General features: G+C 40.0%; 1 protein-coding gene and 1 pseudogene across 3 annotated transcripts in view; one reads left to right on the top strand and one right to left on the bottom strand.

Annotated features, from left to right (window-relative positions):
* The window catches only part of Anln (anillin actin binding protein), a 64603-nt gene extending 44043 nt beyond the window's left edge, over positions 1-20560 (top strand). For 2 of the 3 annotated variants that reach the window (XM_045135989.1, XM_045135987.1), the window contains 6 exons: positions 354-466; positions 2692-2745; positions 7802-7888; positions 12045-12152; positions 16278-16450; positions 19331-20560. In XM_045135989.1, the coding sequence (XP_044991924.1) occupies positions 354-466; positions 2692-2745; positions 7802-7888; positions 12045-12152; positions 16278-16450; positions 19331-19454 (659 nt within the window). In that variant the 3' untranslated portion in view covers positions 19455-20560. The remainder of the gene's footprint in view (positions 1-353; positions 467-2691; positions 2746-7801; positions 7889-12044; positions 12153-16277; positions 16451-19330) is intronic. The other variant, XM_045135988.1, reaches the window with a different exon arrangement.
* Positions 20561-22048: 1488 nt separating this feature from the next.
* Positions 22049-22813, bottom strand: LOC101611823 (annotated as a pseudogene).
* Between the last annotated feature and the right edge of the window lie 1334 nt (positions 22814-24147).

Genomic DNA, 24147 nt, shown 5'->3' with positions numbered 1-24147 from the left:
TATTTTACAAATTTATTTACTTATTTATTTGCAAGCAAAGGGAAAGAGAGAGAACGAATATGGGTGCACCAGGGCCTCTAGCCACTGCAAACAAACTGCAGATGTGTGTGCTTTTTTGTGCATCTGGCTTTACATGGGTTCTGGGTCACTAGGCTTTGCAGGCAAGTGCTTTAACTGCTGTGCTACTTCTCTAGCCCAGAAAATGCTTTTAAAAACATAAAAGTCAGAACCATTTTTTTTTTTTTTTTTTGGCAGCAGCAGTTGGATTTCACTCATTCTGCTGGGTTGGAGTGGGAAATCATGATCTGTTACTTAGAAAGTCAATTTAAACTGCATTCCCTCTTTCTTTATAGTTATGGCCAGTCCAGGAGGTCTCCATGCTGTGCGGACCAGTAACTTTGCCCTTGTTGGATCTTATACACTGTCGCTGTCTTCAGTAGGAGACACTAAGTTTGCTCTGGACAAGGTAACATAACTTCATAAATACATTGCATTTCCTTTTTAATGTTAGAAAAAGTAGATCAATGGGAAATCCCATAATGTTTTCTAATATTTGCAGATTTTTTTTGCTTAAAATATTTGTTCTTAGAATTGCACTTATTAATGAATATACATGGGTGGCACTTTAGGTAGTAAGTGTTTTTATATTTTAATACCAATTAGATCTTCAAACTATTATATTTATGTTAAGTTTATAATTTAAAAACAATAATTTGCCTATTTGAGCAATATTTTGTAATGAGCAGTATATTAAGTATTTAGGAGTTGGGGGGGGTCTTACTTTGTCACTGAGGCTGGCTTGAAATTTGCTGAGTAGTCCAGCTTGGCCTTGAACTTCATGGACCACTACTTCTAGCTGGATTTAATTTAAGTTTTATCTCTTAGAAAAGTTCTTTTTAAGATTTCTTTCCCATACTTCCCTCCTAAATTTAAAGCTTCAACCTTAAGGTTTGTATTGTATCACTAATGACTGGTTTTTTACCTTAATGTGAGATAGCCAAACTTAAATTGTTAATGAAACCATTTTAAGGGGTGAGAGTACTGGAGTCATACTACTTAGGTTAACTCCTGCTATAGGATGCAGTGATGTTTCTTTTACAAACATATTCCTATCAAAAGTTTGTGTGGTGTGGTATTTAAAATGTGTACAATGTGTACTGATGAAATCAAAATAAGCAGAATTTGTGTCTCCTTGATGTTTTTAGGCTTTAAGCTTCTGTCTTCTATGTCTTCATTAGACAATAGGATATTATGGGCATATATGGGATATTATGGACAATATGGATATTATGGGGTTACTCCACTGTGCAGTGGTACCCTAGACCTTATTCCTTCCACCTGACTGGGAATTGTTTGTTTTTTGTTTTAGTGAGTCTCATGAAGCTTGGGCTGGTTTTCAGACCTGCTGTGTTTGAACTGAGACTGTCCTTGAACATCAGATCCTCTTGCCTCTACTTCCCAAGTATATGGATTATAGGCATATACCCTCACACCAGGTCTACTACTCAAGTATCTGATCTCTCTCTCTATTCCCTCTTTCCCTTCTCCTCTATCTTTATTAATCACTGTTCTACACTGATTGACTTGTTTTTAAATCATCCACGTGTGAGTAAGAACACGAGACAGGGTCTCACTCTGTAGCCCAGGCTGTCTTTGAATTTACAGGAATTCTCCTACCTCAGCCTCCCATTCTGGGATGAAAGGTGTGAGTTGCTACACCCAGATTATTACTATAGATGGCTGTTATAAGAATATAGAGGACTAAGCTGGGCATGGTGGTGCACGCCTTTAATCCTAGCACTCGGGAGGCAGAAGTAGGAGGATTGTTGTGAGTTTGAGGCCACCCTGAGACTACATAGTGAATCCAGGTCAGCCTGAGCTAGAGTGAGACCCTACTTGAAAACAACCAAAAAAAAAAAAAAAAAAAAAAAAAAAAAAAAAAAAATATATATATATATATATATATATATATATATATAGAGAGAGAGAGAGAGAGAGAGAGAGAGAGAGGGAGGACTGGAGAGATGGCTTAGTGGGTTAAGGCGCTTACTTGCAAAGCCCAAGGACCCAGGTTCAATTTCCCAGTACCCACGTAAGCCAGATGTACAAGGTGGTACATGTGTCTGAAATTCATTTGCAGTGGCTAGAGGCCCTGGTGCACCCATTTCTCTCTCTTTCTTTTTCTATCTGCCTCTCTGTCCCTTTTTCTCTCTCTCTCTCTCTCTCTCTCTCTCTCTCACACACACACACACACACACACACACACACACACACACATATATTTTAAATATAAAGTTGTACAAAGGTGAGAACACCTAGTTTCTCATATTTTCTGTGCTAATAACTTGCTTGATGAGGTTCTGGGGATTGAACCCAGGGACTTGTGCATGCTAGGCTAGTAATTTACTCCTTACCATTGAGCATTGTCACCTCATTTCCCAAGGATCTTATGTTCCCTGTGAAGGAGTATTAGGTTCAGATATACCAATGTTTTCTTTTAGTTGATTGACAAAAGGTGACTATATTTTAAATTTTAACACTGATTTAATACCCAAGTGTATCTGAACATGTTAATATGAATATCTAAAGTTTTATGTAAGTTTTTATTTAGTAATTCAGCTAGTTTAACAGATTGATGCTGGATGTTTACTTTTCCTTTTTTTCTTTGTCTTTTTTGTTTGTTTGTTTTAGATAAATTATGATGTAAGAGAGCAAGAGATACTGAGCTATTTGTTCCAGGAAAAGGTTGCCATATTTTCTTTGCTTGAAACTAACTTGCTTAAAAACAAATCATTCTAATTAACTACTCTCATGTGCTTTTGGTTATTTTGAATAATTAGGAATATATGTAATATGTAGTTGAACTTTTAGATATGGGCATCTTTTTATCAAATTTCATATTTCTTTAAAGCTTTCTTAAGAAATTTCTAAATTTTTTTCATGCATGTTTATTATTGGGGTATTCTCTCTTCCATTTTATTTTATGTACTTTTATTTTCATGTATTTATTTTTTGAGGTGGTGTCTCACTCTGGCCCAGGCTGGCCTGGAACTCTGTAGCCCCAGGCTAACCTTGAACTCATGTGCACCCATCTACTTTATACTCCTGAGTGCTGGGATTAAAGGCAAATAACTTACTTCTATGCATCCCAGGCTGGCTTTGAACTCCTTGCCTTTGCTGAGGATGATCTTCAAAGACTAATCCTCCTGCTTCTACCCCCAGAGTGCTGGGATCACAGTTATGGCCAGCACTCCTGGCTTATTTGCTTCTTGGGATCAAATCCAGGATTTTGGGCATGTTAGGCAAGCATTCTATCAACTGCCCAGCCTGCATTAATTTTTTAAAATCCTATATTTATCTGACTTACGATTCTTTCTTGTTCTGAGTACTAATTAGAATTAACAAATTAGTAACTGTGTTTGAGACTAAAGTGGCTCCTTTTTTGTGACTTACCATCTACTGAAACAGCTATTAGTGATACTGTAAATTAAAATAGAAAAATCTATTCTGGCCTTGGTTGACATTAGTTCGCGGCTTCATATAAGACACGTTGGTATTAGTTTTGAAGTCAGAAGCACATTCACCATTAAAGTTAGACTAAATGCAAGCACGTATTTTAGAAGATCAAGTGTGTCAATATTATAAAGATAACTGCAAACATGGAAATACTAATTAAGAAAAAAACTAGCCGGGCGTGGTGGCACACGCCTTTAATTCTAGCACGTGGGAGGCAGAGGTAGGAGGATCTCCGTGAGTTCGAGGCCACTCTAGACTACATAGTGAATTCCAGGTCAGCCTGAGCTAGCATGAGACCCTAACTCGAAATACCAAAAACAACAACAACAACAACAACAAAACTGGATAGTAGGTTTTATTTTGTTTTAAATTAGAACTCCATGTATAAACGTGCCACATCTTCATTATCCACTCATCAGTTGAGGGACATCTAGGCTGGTTCCATTTCCCAGCTATTATAAATTGAGCAGCAGTAAACATGGTTGAGCACGTACTTCTAAGGAAATGAGATGAGGCCTTAGGATATATGCCTAGGAGTGCTATAGCTGGGTCATATGGTAGATCAGTTTTTGGCTGTTTTAGGAACCTCCACACTGATTTCCACAATGGCTGGACCAGATTGCATTCCCACCAGCAGTGTAGAAGGGTTCCTTGTTTTCCACATCCCCACCAACATTTATGATTTCCTTCTTGATTTCTTCATTGACCCATTCATCATTTAGTAGGGTAGTGTTTAGTTTCCATGATTTTGTGTATGCTCTATAGCCTTTCTTGCTATTAATTTGTAGTTTAATTCTATTGTGGTCAGATAGAATGCAAGGAATTATTTCAATTTTCCTGAATTTGTTAAGATTTGCTTTGTGTCCTAATATATGGTCTATTTTAGAGAATGTTTCATGTGCTGCTGAAAAGAATGTATATTCTGCAGCATTTGGATGAAATGTCCTGTATATATCTGTTAGGTCCATTCCTTCTATGACCTCATTTAGTCCAGATGCCTCTCGGTTTTTTTTCCTGGGATGATCTGTCAATTGATGAGAGTGGGGTGTTAAAGTCACCCACCACCACTGTGTTTAGTGTTATCTGTGACCTTAGTTCTAATAGTGTTTGTTTTATGAATTTGGGAACCCTCATGTTAGATGCATATATGTTTAGGATTGTAATGTCCTCCTGTTGGAGTGTGCCATTAATCAACATAAACTGACCTTCTTTATCTTTCATTACTATTGTTGGACTGAAATCTACCTTGTCAGATATTAGGATAGCAACCCCTGCTTGTTTTCTGGGCCCATTTGCTTGAAACACCATTTTCCAACCTTTTACCCTTAGATAGTGTCCATCCTTTGTAGAAAGGTGAGTTTCTTGGAGGCAGCAAATTGAAGGATCCTGCTGTTTAACCCAATCTGCAAACCTATATCTTTTGGTTGGGGCATTGAGGCCGTTGATGTTAAGAGTTATTATTGAAAGGTGTGTATTTATTTTTGTTATTGCTTGTTTTGCTGTTCTTTCAGTTTTACCTTTGCTTTCTTGTATTAACTAGTATTTGAGTATGGTTTGTTTTTTCCAGGTTCCTTCATATGTGTGCTTTTCTTTCTCTTCAGCATGAAGGATCCTTTCAAGTATTTTCTTTAGAGCTGGTTTTATCTTCAAATAATTCCTTTTGGCCTGCTTTTGTTGTGGAATGTCCTTATTTCTCCATCTCTCTGAATGGATAGCTTTGCAGGATAAAAGTAACCTTGGTTGACAGTTGTTATCTTTCAGAACTTGGAATATATCACTCCAAGCCCTTCTGGCTTTTAAAGTTTGTGTTGAATAATCTGCTGTAATCCTGATGGGCTTGCCTTTGTAGGTAACTTGATTTTTCTCTCTAACTGCTTTCAATATTTTTTCTTTGGTTTGTGTGTTTGGTAGTTTGTTTATCATATGGTGAGGAGAGGTTCTTTCCTGGTTTTGTCTGTCTGGGTTTCTAAAGGCTTCCTGCATCTGCATTGGCACCTCTTTCCCAATCTGGGGGAAGTTTCTTTCTATGATTTTGTTGAAAACACCTATTGTGTCTTTGGAGTAACATTCTTCTCCCTCTACTATACCCAGAATTCTTATATTTGATCTTTTCAAATATCTTGAAATTCCCATTCATACTTACTTATTAGTTTGTATTTCTCCTTGTTGGACTGTATTAGATCTGCCACCTGGTCTTCTAGTGTAGATATTCTGTCCTTTCCTTTGTCCCTTGTACTGGTGAGATTTTCTACAGAGTTTTTTATTTCATCCCAATTGCTAGTAATTCTAACTGGTTTTTGTTTATTGTTTCCATTTCTTTATTTATGTCTTATATTGACCTCATTTTATTAAATTGGTTTCCTGTGTCTTCTTTTATTTCTTTGTTTTCCTCTTTCATTCCTTTGATTTCCTTGAACATATTTACAATCATTCTTTTGAAATCTTTCTAAGGCATCTCCTCTAAATCAGTCTCATTGGAGGTCATTTCTGATGCATTAATACTTTTTGGTGGATTTATATTGTCCTGATTTTTTTGTGTTTCTTTTTATAATGTACATATTTTGCATCTTGAATTAATTTAATGCTTGGATTTTCTTTTTTTTGATTTTTCTAGTTAGCTGCAGTATTATTAGAAGTATCAATCAATCTAATGTTAGATATCTTCAGGGTAGGAGTTTAAGGTGCTAGGTATGGCTCTTAAGACTCTCAGTGTAACTATCAAAGTGACCCTAGATGTTAGGTTTGCCTGCTATGAGAGTATTCAAGAAGGCTGGGTGGAACAAAATGCAGGCAGCTTCTAAAATTTAACTAAGCACTGTACACATTCAGTTGAAAATAGCACAGAATATTTATACAAAAGTAGGTATTATGACTACTAGATTCTTAAACAAAATCACAGTCCCTTATGATATGTGTTGCCCCACACCCTTAATCCTGTCAACTAGGAGGTTAAGATTTCTGGTCTGTTCCAGGTCAGCTTGTGACCATGTGAGACTCTTCCCTGGTGTAATCCCAGTTACCTTTTGGAATGATTTTGGTTCTCAATTATGCTTCGCTTCTGCTTGGGTCCCTCTTGGTTGTGCTATGGGTTCAAGTAGGCTGGCTGGGTCACTGGGTTGCTGGATCGGTGCTCTGATCACCTGGTGGGTGCTGTGTAGGTGAGCTCCCTTCCCCAGGTCTCTGGTGCTGGCTGGTGATGGGGGAGGGGAGGCTGTGGATGGTAGCTGATGTTTTCCTGCTGGTCCTTCCACTAGTCTTCCTCACAAGCTGCTCCTCCGTTCTTCCCTGCTGTCCTCCTTTCATGTTTCTTGAGTTTGAGTGGAGGGTCCCCTCACCTGGCTTTGCCTGCGGCTCAGGTTGAGCCTTATGGCTGTGGCCATGGGGACCTGGTGCCACCACTGCTGGAGCCACTTCTGCTGCTTCTGTGGCTCTAGACACTCTGGATCTCTCCTGCTTCTCTGCTGCAGGTGACAATTTCTTATACACCTCACTTTTTAGTAGAAGAGTGTATTTTTCTGGTTTTTTTTTTTTTTTTTTTGGCTTTTTCTTCTCTAGGCTGCTTTGGCGTGTTTCCTATGCCGCCATCTTAACCGGAAGCTCAGGTTTTCCATTTCTATTGTAGGAATTTAAGCCATTGGTCTACCCATACTCTTTTGAAGTAGGGTCTCACTCTAGCCCAGGCAGACCTGGAATTCACTATGTAGTCTCAGGGTGGCCTTGAACTCATGGTAATCCTCCTACCTCTGCCTCCCAAGTGTGCACCACCATGTCTGCCTTTCCGTACTCGTATGAGTGTTTTCTCCTCTTGATGAAAAATAAATAAGCACATGTATTCTATTGTTAAATCTGTGTTTTCTCTCTCACAATTATATGAATTTGGGACTTTGTTTTTGTCAAATTCTACCTTGAATGATTTTATTCTTTTTTAAATATCTTATTTATTTATTTACTTATTTATATTTTTAAAGAGAGAGGAAGAGGCAGAGAGAGAGAATGGGCGCACCAGGGCAAACAAAATCCAAACGCATGTGCCATCTTGTGCATCTGCTTACATACGTCCTGGGGAATCCAGCCGGGATCCTTAGGCTTCACAGGCAAACATTTTAACTGCTAAGTTATTTCCCCAGCCCTGATTTTATTCTTTAAAAACATTCATCACTAAGGAAATAGTAGCCTTTTATATTACAGTTTTAGAAAATTGATGTATTTTCAAGGCATAGTATTCTGTGTTCATGATTTATTGGGAAAGACTATTTTGCAAATAGTTTACCCTCTTTCTTCACAGGTGCCTTTTTTATCTCCTTTGGAAGGTCATATTTATTTGAAAATAAGCTGTCAAGTGAATTCAAATGTTGAAGAGAAAGGTTTTCTGGTAAGTAACACCACCTGATCTTCATGTTTTGTAAGATACAGACTTGGTGTCCTATAGAAATGAATATCTTATGTAAGTACATGACAAACTATCTCAGTGAAGACTTGTGACACTCACTGTGCTGGTATTGGAATAGATCAGGCCACAAAATAAATAGTTCCTCTACTCGGGAGGAGTTTTTAGTTGCATAATGAGAAGTGAACAGACAAAGGCAGCACAGAACCATAACAGGAAAAAGCATAATGTGCATGAGTGTAAGCTCATGGAGCATCCATCTTGACTGATTATGGAGGACTAAAGGAAGCTACTGGAAGTAGTAACTTCTAAGCTAATAAGTAAGTTAGCGGGGGTAGAGGGTGGGGAATGCTGCCTGGCAGTTCCTTTCCTCTCTCACCCTCACCCAAATAGTGTTGACTCTCAGAGTGTCAAGTATTTCAGGATAACTAGAGTTTAGCATTTGGGGGCAGTAACTGAGACTGGAGGAGACTATGCATGGGTAGAATGGGCTGAGTATTGTGAAGAACTTAGACTTTGAGTATATTCTGGAGCTAATAGGTTACTGTTACAGGGTTTTACGCAGAGCAGAGGAAAACAACAAATGTGGGATTTGGGGAAAATTATGTGGAATGATGAGTGGAAGATGGACTGGAGAATGGCACCTTTGAAAGACTGATTAGCAGACGAGAGATGTGAGACCAGCAGGGAGAGATGAAGGGCACACCCTTGTGGTTTGGCTGTAAGGAGAGGGAAAGCAGAAATTAGAATAGTGCTCAGATCCATGCCTTACACACGTTGGGTGGCAGGGATGCTGGTAAGAAAAGGGACCTGGAGAGATTGGGAATGCTTCTTCTCACACTCGGTAGGAGTGCTGTGTTTTCCTCTCAATATTCTTTTGTGAAAAATTGTAAGCTATCAGTATTTTACAATGAACAACAACATAGTCAGGTTAGAACATCTAGGTTTTATCTTTACCCTGTAATGTTTTTTTCACTCTTCTTCTCCTATGAAATATTTAGCCAACCTTTAACCATTGTTCAATTTCTGTTCTCTTTGTGGGACAATTTCAAAGTATAATATAATCACTTTTCCTTAAAGCTTAGGTACCCATGTCCTAATTTTTCCAAGTGTAGACATCTTTGTGACCCAGATTTCTATTAAGATAAAGGCTATTACACTTTGAAAAGTTCTCTCATTCCTCTTTCCAGTTAATCCCCATCCATAGGGGAAGCCTTAATGAGTTAGGTGTTTTGAATTTTAGAGATAAGTTTCAAATACCTGGATTTGGAACTCAAGACAGCCTCTAAAAATTGTTTTTTAAATTTATTTGAGACAGAAAAAAGCAGACACACACACACACACACACACACAGAGAGAGAGAAAGAGGGAGGATGGGTATGCCCCAGGATCTGTTGCCTCTGTAAAGGATCTGCAGATGCATGTGCATCTTGTTTTGTGTGTCTGGCTTTATATGGGTTTTGGTGTATCAAACCTAGACTGTCATGTTTTGCAACCAAACACCTTTAGCTGCCAAGCCAGCATTCTGGCCCCAAGACAGTCCTTTTGATTGAGGTAACGATGAAGATGTCCTTAGCACAGCAGTAATCATAATTCCCCGGAGTAAGTGAGCACAACTGAGCATAGGAACACCAAGGCAGCTGAACAGGCAATGTCCAGGCAGAGGAAATAGAGACCCAGTGTCCCAGCTGCCATGTAAAGAGATGGAAGGAGGAGTGGTTAAGGCAGATGTGGGTCTGAGTTGTTCCAGCCTTGGGAGCAGCTCTTTGAAACCAGTTCTGCAGCAGAAGAGCAGAGAGAATAGAATCCTTGTAGAGTCCTGTCCTGCGAGAGAGTTCATTCACATTTTAAAAGTTGAAATCTTAGGGATACTGTGAACACACATTTTTCTTCCTGATTAGCTTTTTTTCATATTTGTATCTAGCAGGTAGCACTAGACACTCTCAAAAAAGTATTTTTACTACAAATTCCTGACTGAAAGCCAGGTTTACCTATTGCCCTTTTAATGTACATATTATTTTGCTTTTTGTACCTTTAGCAACCAAGAATCTCTGTGGCAGCTGGTTCATTTGCATATGTTACCTGCTTTATTTAATTTTTAAGCTATGCTCTTGCCTAGCTGTTAGATCTCTTCACATCTACTCTTTTCTTAAATCCTGAAGATTTGCCTTATTACAGAAATGTAGTAAGAAAGAACGCAAGACTCTTTGACATGGTTTTTGGCCATTTGTAGTGACAGGTGGCCCTGGAACACCCATACTCATTGACTTTCTGTTTGCCTTTCAATATATAAAAAATGTGCTTAGAATGACACCTGTTACAACAAGAACCAAATTAGGGCTGATTTTTATTAGCTCACAAACAGTCAGAAAAAGTGAAGGTTTGATTTGAAGATATAATAGCTATAATGCATTCTGTAGTTCAACAGAGACCTTTGGATTGTCTATTCCAGGGGATAGTCAGTTCCCTGGCTGTTCTTGTCCACTTCTATAAACATAGGGCACCTGTTTACTTAGGGTCTGGCTGTTTTTTGTACTATAGCAGGAAAGGTGAATATTCATACCCGAGATCTTATAGGCAATACAACCTAAGATGCTTACTCTCTGGTCCTTTGCAGAACAAATGTTGCTTACCCTGTACAGTATTGTTACATTTCCCCCCTTGTTTTGTTATTTAACAGAAAAGATCCTAAAATAACTTTAAAAAAAATAAAAAGTAAGAGCTTTAGCATAAACTAGGGCTCAGTTATGACTATCACTAAACCCCCTAACCCTCCAGCTTCTGTTTGTACTGTTTAAATGGAAGAATGTGCATGTAGATGTTATTGGTTACCTGTTCTGGAGACCTACCTGCCCCCTATATTATTACTACACCCATCTGTAGAATGTCTTCTGTATTCCTAAGGTCTGACCTGACCAAACACCTGACTTGTCTGTGTGCTTCCTGGCCAGGCAGGTTCACAGTTCTTGTGTGAGTCACAGCAGTCATCAAGGACCATCATCAGGGATTGACTCCTCATTCTGTTAGAAAAATCTGTTCTCCTGAATCAACATGAAATGCCAGCTTTCTCTATGAAATAGGGTTACCTTAATATTCTGTCACTGGGCTGGAGAGATAGCTAAGTGGTTAAGGGTACTTGCTTGCAAAGCTTAATGACCTGGGTTTGATTCCCTAGTACCTGAGTAAAGCCAGATGCACAAACTAGTGCCTACATCTGGAGTCTGTTTGTAGTGACAATAGGCCCTGGCAGGCCCATTTTCTCATTCTCTCTGCAAACAAATAAAAAGTATTTAAATTACTTGAGAGAAAGAGGCAGATAGAAAAAGAGAGAGAATAGGTGCATCTCTGGCCACTGCAAACAAACTCCAGATGCGTGCACCACTTTGTACATATGGTGTTACGTGGGTACTGGGGAATTGAGCTTGGGTCCTAATGCTTTGCAGACAAGCACTTAAATTGCTGAGCCATCTGTCTAGTTACAATAAATAATATTCTATCACCTGTGCTTTTTTTTGTTTGTTTTTTGAGGTAAGGTCTCATTCTAGGTTAGGGTGACCTGGATTTCACTTTGTAGTCTCAGGGTGGCCTCGAACTCATGGTGATCCTCCTATCTCTGCCTCCTGAGTGCTTTTAAAGGTGTGCACCACCATGCCCGGCTCTTCACTGCTTTTTAAGGAGCATTGAGTACACAATATTTTTTTTTTTTTTTGCAGCCCTGGAGTTAACTTTTTATTTATTTATTTTTGGGTTTTCGAGGTAGGGTCTCACTCTAGTCCAGGCTGACCTGGAATTCACTATGTAGTCTCAGGGTGGCCTCAAACTCACAGTGATCCTCCTACCTCTGCCTCCCAAGTGCTGGGATGAAAGGCGTGAGAGTACACAATATTTTTAGGCATATTAAACTAGGTAAATTTATTTGAGGAACATTTATCTAGATATTCTTAAATACTTGTAGGTGATGTTTAAATTATTTCTGATATAAGCAATCTAATTTTCATTAGTAAGGTAAAAGACTGTGAAAAATGTATAAAATAACATAAGATATGACTATATATGGAAGCTTAACACTCAGAACCAGGACTTCATTGTTGGGAAATTTTCCTCAAGTTTCTAAAGCCAGCATTTCAATTGATTTTTCCAGACCATATTTGAAGATGTTAGTGGTTTTGGTGCCTGGCATCGAAGGTGGTGTGTTCTGTTTGGAAACTGTATCTCTTACTGGACTTACCCAGATGATGAGAGGCGAAAGGTAATTTACAGAGTGATGGTCAATGGTGAAAACCCTGATGGACATTGGTGTGATGCTTTGTGCAAGTATTCCACTGTCTCCGTCCTCTCTTCCCAGATTCTACTTTGCATGTGCTTTTTGAGCCATTACAGTGTTCTGGCTGCTGACACACACATGCATGCAAGTACACAAAGCTGTGTAAAATTTATAACGTATCTATTCCTTATAATTCAACCATTCTGAATATTCCCTGGGCTTAGTGTTTAAGGAACTTTCTTGCAAAGGATCCAAGTTCAATTCCCCAGGACCATAAACCAGATGCACAAGGTAGCGCATGAGTCTGGAGTTTGTTTGCAGTGGCTGAAGGCCCTGGCATGCCCTTTCCCCCCACCCCACCCCTTTGCCTACTTCTCTCTCTCTCAAATAAATTTTAAAAAATTCTCTAGGGTATATAATCCCCCCTTCTCTTAGAATGTTTCATAATATATTTGTTGACATTTTCATTTGGCAGTATGTTAAATTCATTTTGATACTTTATTAACTAGTTGACTTAAGTATATTTTTAATAAACCAGTAATGGAAAACCACCCACAGGAAAACAGTGGGGTTGAATTTGTTCAAAACTTAATACAGTTTTGTGTTATAAATTTTATCTCATTATGCAGATATTAATAGTGTTTTTCTTGTTTTGTTTGTTTGTTGTTTTAGGCTTTTTGAGATACTGGGGATTGAACAGAGGGCCTTGTGCAAGGCAAGAACTCTACCTCTGAGCCGCACCCCCAGACTCACTATGCGAGAGCTTAGTATTAACACAGGGCCTTGTGCAAGGCAAAAACTCTACCTCTGAGCCGCACCCCCAGACTCACTATGCGAGAGCTTAGCATTAACACAGGGCCTTGTGCAAGGCAAGAACTCTACCTCTGAGCCGCACCCCAGACTCACTATGCAAGAACTTAGCATTAACACAGGGCCTTGTGCAAGGCAAGAACTCTACCTCTGAGCCACACCCCAGACTCACTATGCAAGGACTTAGCATTATTACCACGTTTGATTATTTACCATTCCAAACTTAAAAATAGAAATAAGCAGGATTGAGAAGAAAAATTATCCATGACTGAGATAAATACTATCTATATTTTGTTGTTTTTCTCTCCCCTCTTCCCCAATACTGAGATAGTCTCCCTCTAGCCCATACTGACCTAGAACTCATTCTGAGGTCTCAGGCTGGTATTGACCTCACAGTGATTCTCCCACTTCTACCTCCCAAGTTCTGGGATTAAAGGCCCTATTTAAAAAAATATTTTATCATTTATTTGCAAATACAGAGAGAGAGGGAGGGAGAGAATGGGTGCACCAAGGCCTCTAGATACTGCAGACAAACTCCAGACCCATGCACTGCTCTGTGCATCTGGTTTTTTACTGGGGAATCAAACCCAGGTCATTAGGCTTTGCAGGCAAGTACCTCACTGATGGAGCCATCTCTCCAGCCCACCTATTTTAAATATGGGAAAATGACTTGAATAGAAAAGAAGACATACCAGTGACCATCAGACATGAAAAAATATTCTGTCTCCAATCATCAGAGAAATACAGAGCAAAGCCATGATGAACTATCATGTCACACGTGTTAGATCGGCTGTTATCAAAACGATGAAGGGTACCAACTACTGGTGAAAATGTAGAGGGGGAAAAAACCCTTTATATGCTGTTGATGGCTTTGTAAACAAAATGAAGGGGCCTCAAAAATTATAAGTAGAATTACCATACAATCCAGCAGTTCCAGTAGTGGGATTAGTGTGATTGTTCTGGAATAAAGATTAGTATATCAGAGATGTAATTGCTAAATTACTCAACAGTCAAGATGGGGAAACAACCTAAAGGTCCACCAAAAGATGAGTGAGCTGTGGCACATGGTGGCTCACACCTATAATCTCAGCATGAGAGGCTGACATAACAAGATAACTCAATTCAAGGCCAGTTTAGGCTACAGCATGAGTTCCAGATCAGCCTGGGCTAGATAGAGTAGGATGCTGACTCAACAAACAAAAAAACAACCACATAAAACAACAAATCAAAGACAAAAATAAAAGATGAATTAGCTAAAAGTTGTGGCATATATGCATAACAGGTTACTTTAAAAAATTATTTATTTGCTGAAAGAGAGAGAGAATATGGGCATGCTAGGGAGCCTACAGCCACTGCAAATGAACTCCAGGTGCATGTGCCCCTTGTGCATCTGGCTTACATAGGTACTGGGGAATTGAACCTGGGTCCTTAGGCTTCACAGACAAGTGCCTTAACTGCTAAGCCATATCTCCAGATCAACAGGTTACTTTTTAGTGTTAAAAAAAGAAGAAATGTCATTTGTGAAGACATGAATAAATAGGTTTTTTTTAAAATTTTTTTTGTTTATTTATTTGAGAGCAACAGAGAGAGAGAGAGAGAGAGAGAGAGAGAATGGCGCGCCAGGGCCTCCAGCCATTGCAAACGAACTCCAGATGCATGCGCCCCCTTGTGCATCTGGCTAACGTGGGTCCTGGAGAATCGAGCCTCAAACTGGGGTCCTTAGGCTTCACAGGCAAGCGCTTAACCACTAAGCCATCTCTCCAGCCCGATAAATAGAAGGTTTTAAATGAAATGATCCTAAGGTTGTTCTCGGATCTACACATGTGCAAGCCTTCTCCCATCACCACAGGCAGTGTTGTTTTTTGTTTTAAAAAGATTCACAAGAGGTTGCAGATCTAGCTAAGTAGTAGGACACTTGTCTAGGAAATGCACCAAGTACAAATCCCTGGGTTCAGCAGCCTCCAGCACTGTTGTGGGGATAGTATAAATGGATATAGAGTTACTATGTTTATATTTTAAATTATAGAAGGGTTCACAAGCAAAATATGTACAGGCCAGGTGTGGTGGTGCACACTTTTAATACCAGCCCTTGGGAGGCAGAGGTAGGAGGATTGCTGTGAGTTTGAGGCTAGCCTGAGCCTACAGAATGAGTTGCAGGTCAGCCTGGGCTAGAGTGAGACCCTACCTTGGAATAAGAATAACCACCACCACAACAAAAAAGTTGGGCTACAGAGATGTCTTAGTGATTAAAGATGCTTGTTTGCAAAGCCTGATGTCTTTCTTGGGTTTGGTTCCCCGATACCCATGTAAAGCCAGATGCACAAAGTGGCATGTGCATCAGGAGTTTGTTTGCATTGACAAGAGGCCCTGGTGTGCCCATTTTATCTTTCTTTCCCTCTCCGTTTCTCTTTGCTTACAAATAAATAAAATATTTATTAAAAAAAATTCTTTTTCCTTATTTATTGAGAGAGAGAATGGGTGCACCAGAGCCTCTAGCCACTTGCAAACGAACTCCAGATTCGTGTACCACCATGTGCATCTGGTTTATGTGGGTTCTGTGGAGTGGAACCTGGGTCCTTAGACTTTACAGTCAAATACCTTAACTGCTAAGCTATTTCTCAGCCCCTAGAAATATTTTTTAAAGAGATTTTTGTTGTTGTTGTTGTCAACTGTAGGGTTTGCTAGTATATGAAAAAAAAAAAAAAGAATTATTTGGGCTGGAGAGATTGCTAAGTGATTAAGGCATTTGCCTGCAAAGCCAAAGAACCCAGGTTTGATTCCCTAGGATCCATGTAAGCCAGATGCACAAGGTGGCACATGTATCTGGAGTTCGTTTGCAATGGTTGGAGGTCCTGATGCACCCATTCTCTCTCTATCTGCCTCTTTCTCTCTCAAATAAATATATTTTTTAAATACTTGAAAACATTTTCGTTTAATAGGATTGTTGTTTTCTTTCTTTCTTTTTTTCTTTTTGAGGTAGCAGCTCTCTCTCTAGCTTAGGCTGGTCTGGAATTTACTATGTATTCTCAGGTTGGCCTTGAACTCACAGTGATCCTCCTATCTCTGTCACCTGAGTGCTGGGATTAAAGGTGTGTGCCACTATGTCTGACTGATTGCTAAGTTTTAACTCTTAAATTAATGGCTTTTGAACTTTAATGTGTAATAGCTTAAACTCTACTTAAAATGCTTATTGAGGTCTAGAGAGATTGCTGAGTGGTTAAAAGTGCTTGCTTAAAATGCTCATTGACTTAAATAGCCTTGCTTATTTTCTGTTAATATTTTTGCAATTTATTTTTAAAGAATCCCATAGGAAGGATAAATCTTGCCAACTGTACAAGTCGTCAAATAGAACCAGCCAACAGAGAATTTTGTGCAAGACGCAACACTTTTGAATTAATTACTGTTCGGCCCCAAAGAGAAGATGACCGAGAGACTCTTGTCAGCCAGTGCAGGGACACACTCTGTGTTACGAAGTATGTATTGGCTCATTATTTCTGCCAACTAATTGCTCACTCTGTTCTTACCAGTATAGGAAATATCAAAGATGATCCTTGCTTTGAGAAGACTCAATCCCCAGTGAGAAAGCATACACATAGCAGTAAGAGAACAATCTATTAAGACTAAGTGAATACACTTTTAGTATTTGGACTGTATCGTAACCTAGTCCTCATTGTTCTTAAGATAGCTAACTAATAACATTTTGGTTAAATTTAAACATTTCATGTGTAACTGAGAAATCAAGTGTTATTCAAGAAGATTTTACACATTCTTTTCTATTAAATGTATTCTTATCTAAGGTCACTTAGGAAAACCCTCTCATTCTACTTTGTAGATTTCTGGTTTCTTATCAATAGAATAAACTTGGAAGTGTCATTTTAAGTATAACATGCATAGGTTTATTGCTAAGAAGTTCACATAGTTTGTTTGGATGTCCAAGGTAAGCTTGAAGACTATTATACAGGATTGTGATGAGGGATGAAAGCTGGAATTTGAGTCTTTATTTATCAGGCAGTTGCTAGATGTTATCCATGTGGGGGTGGTAGAGCCATTTCCATGAGTTTCTAATATGACAGTTTTAGAATACTTATAGGCAAGAGGCATGATGACAAAAGAGAACCATGTTGCGAGAAGTTGCCAGTTTGTTTAAGATAGCCAATGGGTGTGGATATGTGCTTGTAATCCCAGTGCTTTGGGAGGTTGAAGGTCACAAATTTGAGGCCAGCCTGGGCTACATAGTGAGACTCTGTCTCAGAAACCAAGGGCTGGGGGTGTACTTCATTTGTTAGACTAGCATTCAGTACTTGGTGAGGGGATCGACATGGAGAGTTTATTCCTTGGTGGTTCTTGATGTCAAGAGTACTTTCAAATTAATTCATTTAATCATCTATTCATTTCCTTCAGTATAGCAGTAGTGTCAGACAGGACAAGATGGACAAAGAGGATTTACCTCCTTCCACCCACCCATCCATCCACCCACCCACCCACCCACCCATCCATCCATCCATCCATCCAACCATCCATCCATCCATCCATCCAACCATCTGTAGCATGGTCTCCTATGTAGTCCTGGTTGTCCTGGAACTCACTATGTAGAACAATCTGACCTTAAACTTGTGGTGATCCACTTGCCTCATCTGGATTACAGGTGTTCCTCACCACACCCAGTTTAATAAACGGGATTTATAATCATTTGCTTTAGCGTTACTGTTGCATTCACCTTTACCTTTTGGCACAAAGCACCTGACCAAAAACTACTTGTGGGAGGAAAGGGTTTATTTTGGCTTAGACTCCAGGGAAACTCCATAATGGTAGGCGAAAACGTGGCATGCTCAGGGGCTGGACATCACTTTTTTTTTTTAAATTAATTTATTTATTTGAGAGTGACAGACACAGAGAGAAAGACAGGTAGAGGGAGAGAGAGAGAATGGGCGCTCCAGGGCTTCCAGCCACTGCAAACGAACTCCAGATGCGTGCGCCCCCTTGTGCATCTGGCTAACGTGGGACCTGGGGAACTGAGCCTCGAACCGGGGTCCTTAGGCTTCACAGGCAAGCGCTTAACCGCTAAGCCATCTCTCCAGCCCTGGACATCACTTCTTGACCAACATCAGATGGACAATAGCTGCAGGAAATTGTGCTAAACACTGGTAAGGGAAGCTGGCTATACTACTCATAGTCTCACCCCCCCAAGAACACACCTTCTCCAGGAGGCTCCAATTCCCACATGACTACCAGCTGGGGACCTAACATTCTGAACACACGAATTTATGGGTGACACCTAGTTCAACCACCACAGCTTCCCTGTCCATGCCATAGTCAATAAGAGAACCAACCAAAGTGCACTACAAAATGGTTTCTGTACCCCACTTAATCTCTTAACATGCTTTACTGATATATTTTCAGCTTTTTTTAATATCAGCTTTTTTTTTTTCCTTCTGATGATTATCTCTCCTAGATGTTTTGGGCATTCTTCTATACCAGAAGTAGCTAGACCACGTGTCTCTCTAACTACTCTGCTTCCCTTATGTGTGCTTTTCTTACGTTACCATAACCTGCATGTGTACTCCTTTGCAGGTAGAGAACAGTGCATCCTCAACCCAGTGTGTTTCTGAGTCTGTCGCTTTGTTTCTGTGTTGAACCTGGGTCCTTAGACAAAGTTTAAGGATCCACGTTCGATTCCCCAGTATGCTCATGGTGGCACATGCATCTGGACTTCATTTGCAGGGCTAGAGGCTCTGGCATGTCCATTCTGTCTGTCTCTTTCTCTCTACCTGCCTCTTTCTTTCTCAAATAAATAAAATAAATAAAAATATTTTTAAAAATTAGGGCCGAACATGGTAGCACACACCTTTAATCCCAGCACTTGGGGGACAGAGATAGGAGGATCATCATGAGTTCAAGGCTACCCTGAGACTACATAGTTAATTCCAGGTCAGCCTGGACAAGAGTGAGACACTACCTCAGAAATAAATAAATAAATAAATTGAACAGGGACTAATTATGGAAAGAAGAATGTATTCAGTGGATGGGAGTGTGAGGAAAGAGGGTGGTTGGTGGGAAGGGATTATGATCAGGGTATACTGTGTATATGTATGTAGGTTGTCAATAAAAAGTAAAACAAAAAAAAAAAAAAGGCCAGACATGGTGGCATATACCTTTAATCCCAGCACTTGGGAGGCAGAGGTAGGAGGAGTGCCATGAGTTCGAGGCCACCCTGAGACTACATAGTAACTTCCAGGTCAGCCTAAGCTATAGTGAGACCCTACCTTGAAAAACAAAACAAACAAACAAACAAAATCTCAGGAGTACAGGGAGGCAAGTGATGAGAGAGAAACCTGGTCTGTTTATTCTTGCAGGAACTGGCTCTCTGCAGACACTAAAGAAGAGCGTGATCTCTGGATGCAAAAACTTAATCAGGTTCTCATTGATATTCGCCTCTGGCAGCCTGATGCTTGCTACAAACCTATTGGAAAGCCTTAAACTGTGAAGTTTCCATGCCACAGAAAAGCTTGTTGAGCTGTGTCATAAACATCTTAAGAAAACAGCAAGAGCATCAGATTTGCTGATTGCATTTTATGCTTTAAAGATGAAAGGGGTTGTGCAAATATTCACTACATCGTGTGCAGTATTTATATCTCCTGTATGTAGAGCTTCCGCTGGCTTCTCTTCTGTCATTCATAAATGATTGGGAGTCACTTTATGAGAGTTTGTTTTTCTTAAGAGATTCTGAGCTATCTTCTTGGAGCTGTGGGTGTTGAAGTAGCAAAATCATCCAGGGGTTGCAAGATATACTCCATTTTGATGATTCCTTCTCTGGTATCAGTTGTCTTTTCAAAGGGTTGTTTATCATGATGTGATTTGTTACTAGAGTATTGAGATGAAAACATTTATAAGGAACATTGCAGAAACATTTTTTTGTAATAGAAATGAGAGCTTTTTCAAACAACAAAATTATATTAGTTTAAAGCTTGAGGCTGCCTACTCAAGAAATGTAAAGATAGTGAACATTGTATTAAATTCCAGCTTAACCTGGAGTTGAAATGTTTCATATAGAAGAGCTAGGGCTCACAGCTTATGTGAACTCAACTACTATATATGCAGTGTGTTGCACATTTTCATAGTATTCAACCTTGTTTAAATAATTATTTTTGCCACAAAGCTTATGGACTCCGCAAGTATTAGCATATTAACTACTTCTGCTCCTGTTATGAAGAACAAATGTAAATCAATGGACCTTTATATAAAAAGAAGTAAAATTTTACCACGCTGTTATGGACTAATATTTTGCTTGCTAAAATTCTCATCTTTGTTGTTTTCCTTTCACAACCGTGTATGATAGTACTTAGAAACTTATTCTGATACCATTTAAAAAGCCAGGAAGCCGTGTATTATCTTTAAAAGCTTAATAGTTTTTTTTTTTTCTTTTTCACTTTAAAATGTAAAGAATGGTCTTACATAGGCTTTGGATTTTTTTTCTGAATTGTTAAAGTTACTGATGGTTTCATTTATAAACACTAAATGCTGTTACCTGTCATATCCCTTATTCATTCAAATGTCTTTGTATATATTATAAAAGTATATTTTATGACCTCTTACCTAAATAAAAATTATATATGGTTGTTGCAGTTACTTTCTTTTCTTATTGGCAATAAATATTTAACATTTGTTTCATTTTTATGATGACAAATAATTCTCAAGTTTATTTCCTTTCTTGTTTGTTTGCTATTTAAATACAAAGCTAAATCACAAAATAGGTACAACCAAGACATTTAATCTCACAGTTAGATGCTCCTATCGGATCCTCCTCCAATTCTGACCAGGCTAGCAGGGGTGGGGGGGGGGGGTTGCAGGGAAGACTTTTTTAAGTAGCACTGTCACAAAGCCAGGTCAAGGGCAAGGGTAGGCTCTCATGCCTGGATCCATTCACATGTACTGGCTCCCGAGCCCCATCCGTGGACTGGAGGTGAAGAGTGAGAACCAGGTCCTCCCCCAGCGAGGGAGAAGGAAGCCGCCGCTCCTGCTGTCCCATGTGAGCCTCCTCCCGGTTTCCTGCCCGAGCCCTGCTGGCTGCCACACACACCCGGTGTCTAGGCTGGCAGGTTGCTAAGGACACCGGGGAATGTGACAAACAGGTCTTGGCAGCAGAAGAGGGAGTGAAAGGGGAGGGGATCAGTTTTAGTAATTTCTGGTCCCACTACAAAACTTTTCTTTTGATTAGAATAGAATACCATTGTAAATCTCCTCTAAAAAAACCAAAAAGATAAAAATGAAAAGAATACCAAAATAAAAGAAAAGCACAGCCACTTCACTATATACATGTAAGTTGTTTTCTGTGGATTTTTTTCCATTTTTCTTTAATTTTTTGTTTTTTTTTATTTTTACTTTTTATTTTTTAAAATAAATTCAGTGTTCACATTTCTATAAAGAATGAATGCAGTTTCAGGGAAAAGTGCTTTTCCCGGCATACCTCTAGTCTGATGCCCACCGTGATGCTTCGAGGTGCCTGAGAAAGCAAGCTGTGGAAGATAAGGCTTGTGCTTGGCTGGTGCCTCCAGGCCCCAGGTAGGTAAGCTTTCAAGAAAGCAGAGGGGAGGACTGACTCACTGCTTTTTAAAAATATTCATACATTTTGTTGCACGTCTCTTGAGACGATGAGAACAAGAGCTTGGAGACATCCCGTCCAGGCCATGTGTGGGGGACAGCAGTGCCGTGGAACCTGCCTGTCATGGGACATTAGGGTGCCAGGTAAGTTCTGGCTTTCAACTCGGCAAAGCCTTGTCCAGCTTCCTAGTTCAAGATTGACTCTTTCCTCTAAAATCTGTGCCGAGTCTTTGACTGCATGCATGGGAAACATGAACATTCCACTTGTGTGCAAAAAGGTACAAAAATAACTAGAATAAAAAGTTTTGTTAATATAAGGCCATCTGTTCAAGTCCACCTTGGAAACCTTTTAAAACCTTTTAAAAACATCTGAATTCGCCAAGATTAAGTATGTAAAAAAAAAAAAAAAATCATTACCCTTGGAGAGCACTTTGTTCTTTGAAGAAGGGGAGGGAAGCACCGTGGCTAATGCTTCAGCCACTAGTAGGCTTCAATAGAGGCCTGGCTGCGGTCGCCATAGTCGTATAGGAGCTCCTCTCCAGCTGCGATGTTTTGCTCAGAAAATAGTACATGTAGCAGAGGAGGTCCCGCTTCTTGGTGTCAGTGATCTCCATGAGGTCCCCGTGGTATCCCACCTCAAAGTCGCCTCTACAGAACTGCTTAGTGGCGATCACGCCCCTGCCTTTGCCATCAATGAGGTCAATCGTCATGCCTTCTTCCCGTTTTTGATCAGTTTGTCTATTCTCTGTTCTTGAGGCTGCAGCTAGCTCAGCTTTGCTCTTTCCGCAGCTCCTTCGGACTGGGTAAAAATCTGAGTTTGTGATTCTGCCGCGTTTTTCCTTGAGCTTTTTTCCCCTGGGGGCCTGCTTGCCCTTGGGCTTTTTCAGAGCTTGCTTGGTGACAATTGCATTGGTAGAATCAAATGATGGGAGTGGAGTTTTTGGAGGTTCTGCTGCTACAGATTTTTGGTTTGGAAAAGGTGCCACAGGACCTCTCCTGGCATCTTTGATCTTCTGTTCCTCAGACTTCATGATGTTTCTTTTGGCGTTCCTAGCATTTCTTTTCTCGTTTCCTGTAGATCCCAGCTAATGGTTTCCCTTGGCATTTGACATCGTGCTGTACAACTGAGTTCTTCTCTTCCTGAAGGGGGTACACATTCCGGAGCACTGTTTAGGCTCATGTAGGAATAGATCTTTGATCGCCCAGAACACATTCTCTTGCAGCCTGGCCAGGCCCATGGTGGGGCACCCCGAGCCCTTGCAGCTCTGGCACCAACGTTGCCACTGCCACCAGCCACGCTGCTGAGCTGGGACCAAGGGAGGGAGGTGCAGGCGGCGCGTCCCCCGCTGTCGCCCACCGTCCATCTCCTGGCCCCGCAGGTACTTTCTCTTTGCTGTACAAACATCAGAGCAGAAGCCGCTTACTGTGAGGGAAAGGTTTATTTTAGGCTTACAGGTTTCACAGAAAGCACCACATCATGGTAGTTGAAGCTGGCTCACTTTAGCCTCCACAGCAGAGAGAAACAGCTTCTAGCAGCAGCAAGCATCAGCAGCCAGACCTCAAACTGCTCTGTCCACACCTTAGGACTGGACCAAAAGATCCACTCCAGTTGTAACTCTTCCAACAGGCTGCTGGAGATTTAAGATTTACTTTAATCAAAACCGTGTCTATGGGGGACAAACATTCCCATTCAAATCCCACAATGGTAGAAGGTGTATGGCTACTCTACATATCCAGGCTGTGGGGCTTCTTGAGGATATCGAGCCAATAGCAGCTCATTTATCTTTTCATTTCCAGCCCAGTGCTTGGCTTTAGTGAATGTTTTTGAGTTTCTGTTAAATGAACAAATATGTGAAAGACCAGTTGCCAAGAAATGTTAGCAGAATGTGGTGGTGAGATGTGCATTTGTGGAGATGGTATATGATTCCCAAGGGCTTTACAGAGACTGAAGGGGTGAGTGATTATTACCAGCCATAGTAGCAGAGACCAGGTTGGAGACTGATGAGAAAGTTGCTTTCACTTACTTTTTTACACTTTTATTTCTTTTCTTTTTTTGAGGCAAGCCCAACAGACTGCCTTATTTTTTTTTTTTTTTTTATGTGCAAAAGCAAGAGAGAGTGAGAGAATTGGTGTGCCAGGGCCTCCAGCCATTGCAATCAAACTCCAGACATGTGTGCCTCCTTATGCACATGTGCAACCTTGTACACTTGCATCACTGTGCATCTGGCTTACATGGGACCTGGAAAGTCAAACATGAGTCCTTAGGCTTTGTAGGCAAACACCTTAACCACTAATCTATCTCTAGCCTAGCATTTACTTTTGAATAGACATTACATGTGGTAGTACAAAATTCAAAAGGCATACAGAAGTTTTATAACTGTGTGTGTGTGTGTGTGTGTGTGTATTCTAGGGGGCACTGAAAATTACATAGACTTTGTAACTTATATTACTTTTTTCATAAGTGTTCTTTATATACTACTTTTTTATTAGAGTCCTGCTTTTTCAAATTTTTTATTTGATTTTTCTTCTTGTTTATTTTTATTTGATAGCGACAGACAGAGAGAGAAAGAGG

The sequence above is a fragment of the Jaculus jaculus genome, chromosome 16, assembly GCF_020740685.1.
Source record: "Jaculus jaculus isolate mJacJac1 chromosome 16, mJacJac1.mat.Y.cur, whole genome shotgun sequence".
In the NCBI taxonomy this organism is placed as follows: Eukaryota; Metazoa; Chordata; class Mammalia; order Rodentia; family Dipodidae; genus Jaculus; species Jaculus jaculus.
The sequence above is the reverse complement of the archived record's forward strand: the minus strand, read 5'-3'. Positions and strand labels throughout refer to the sequence as shown.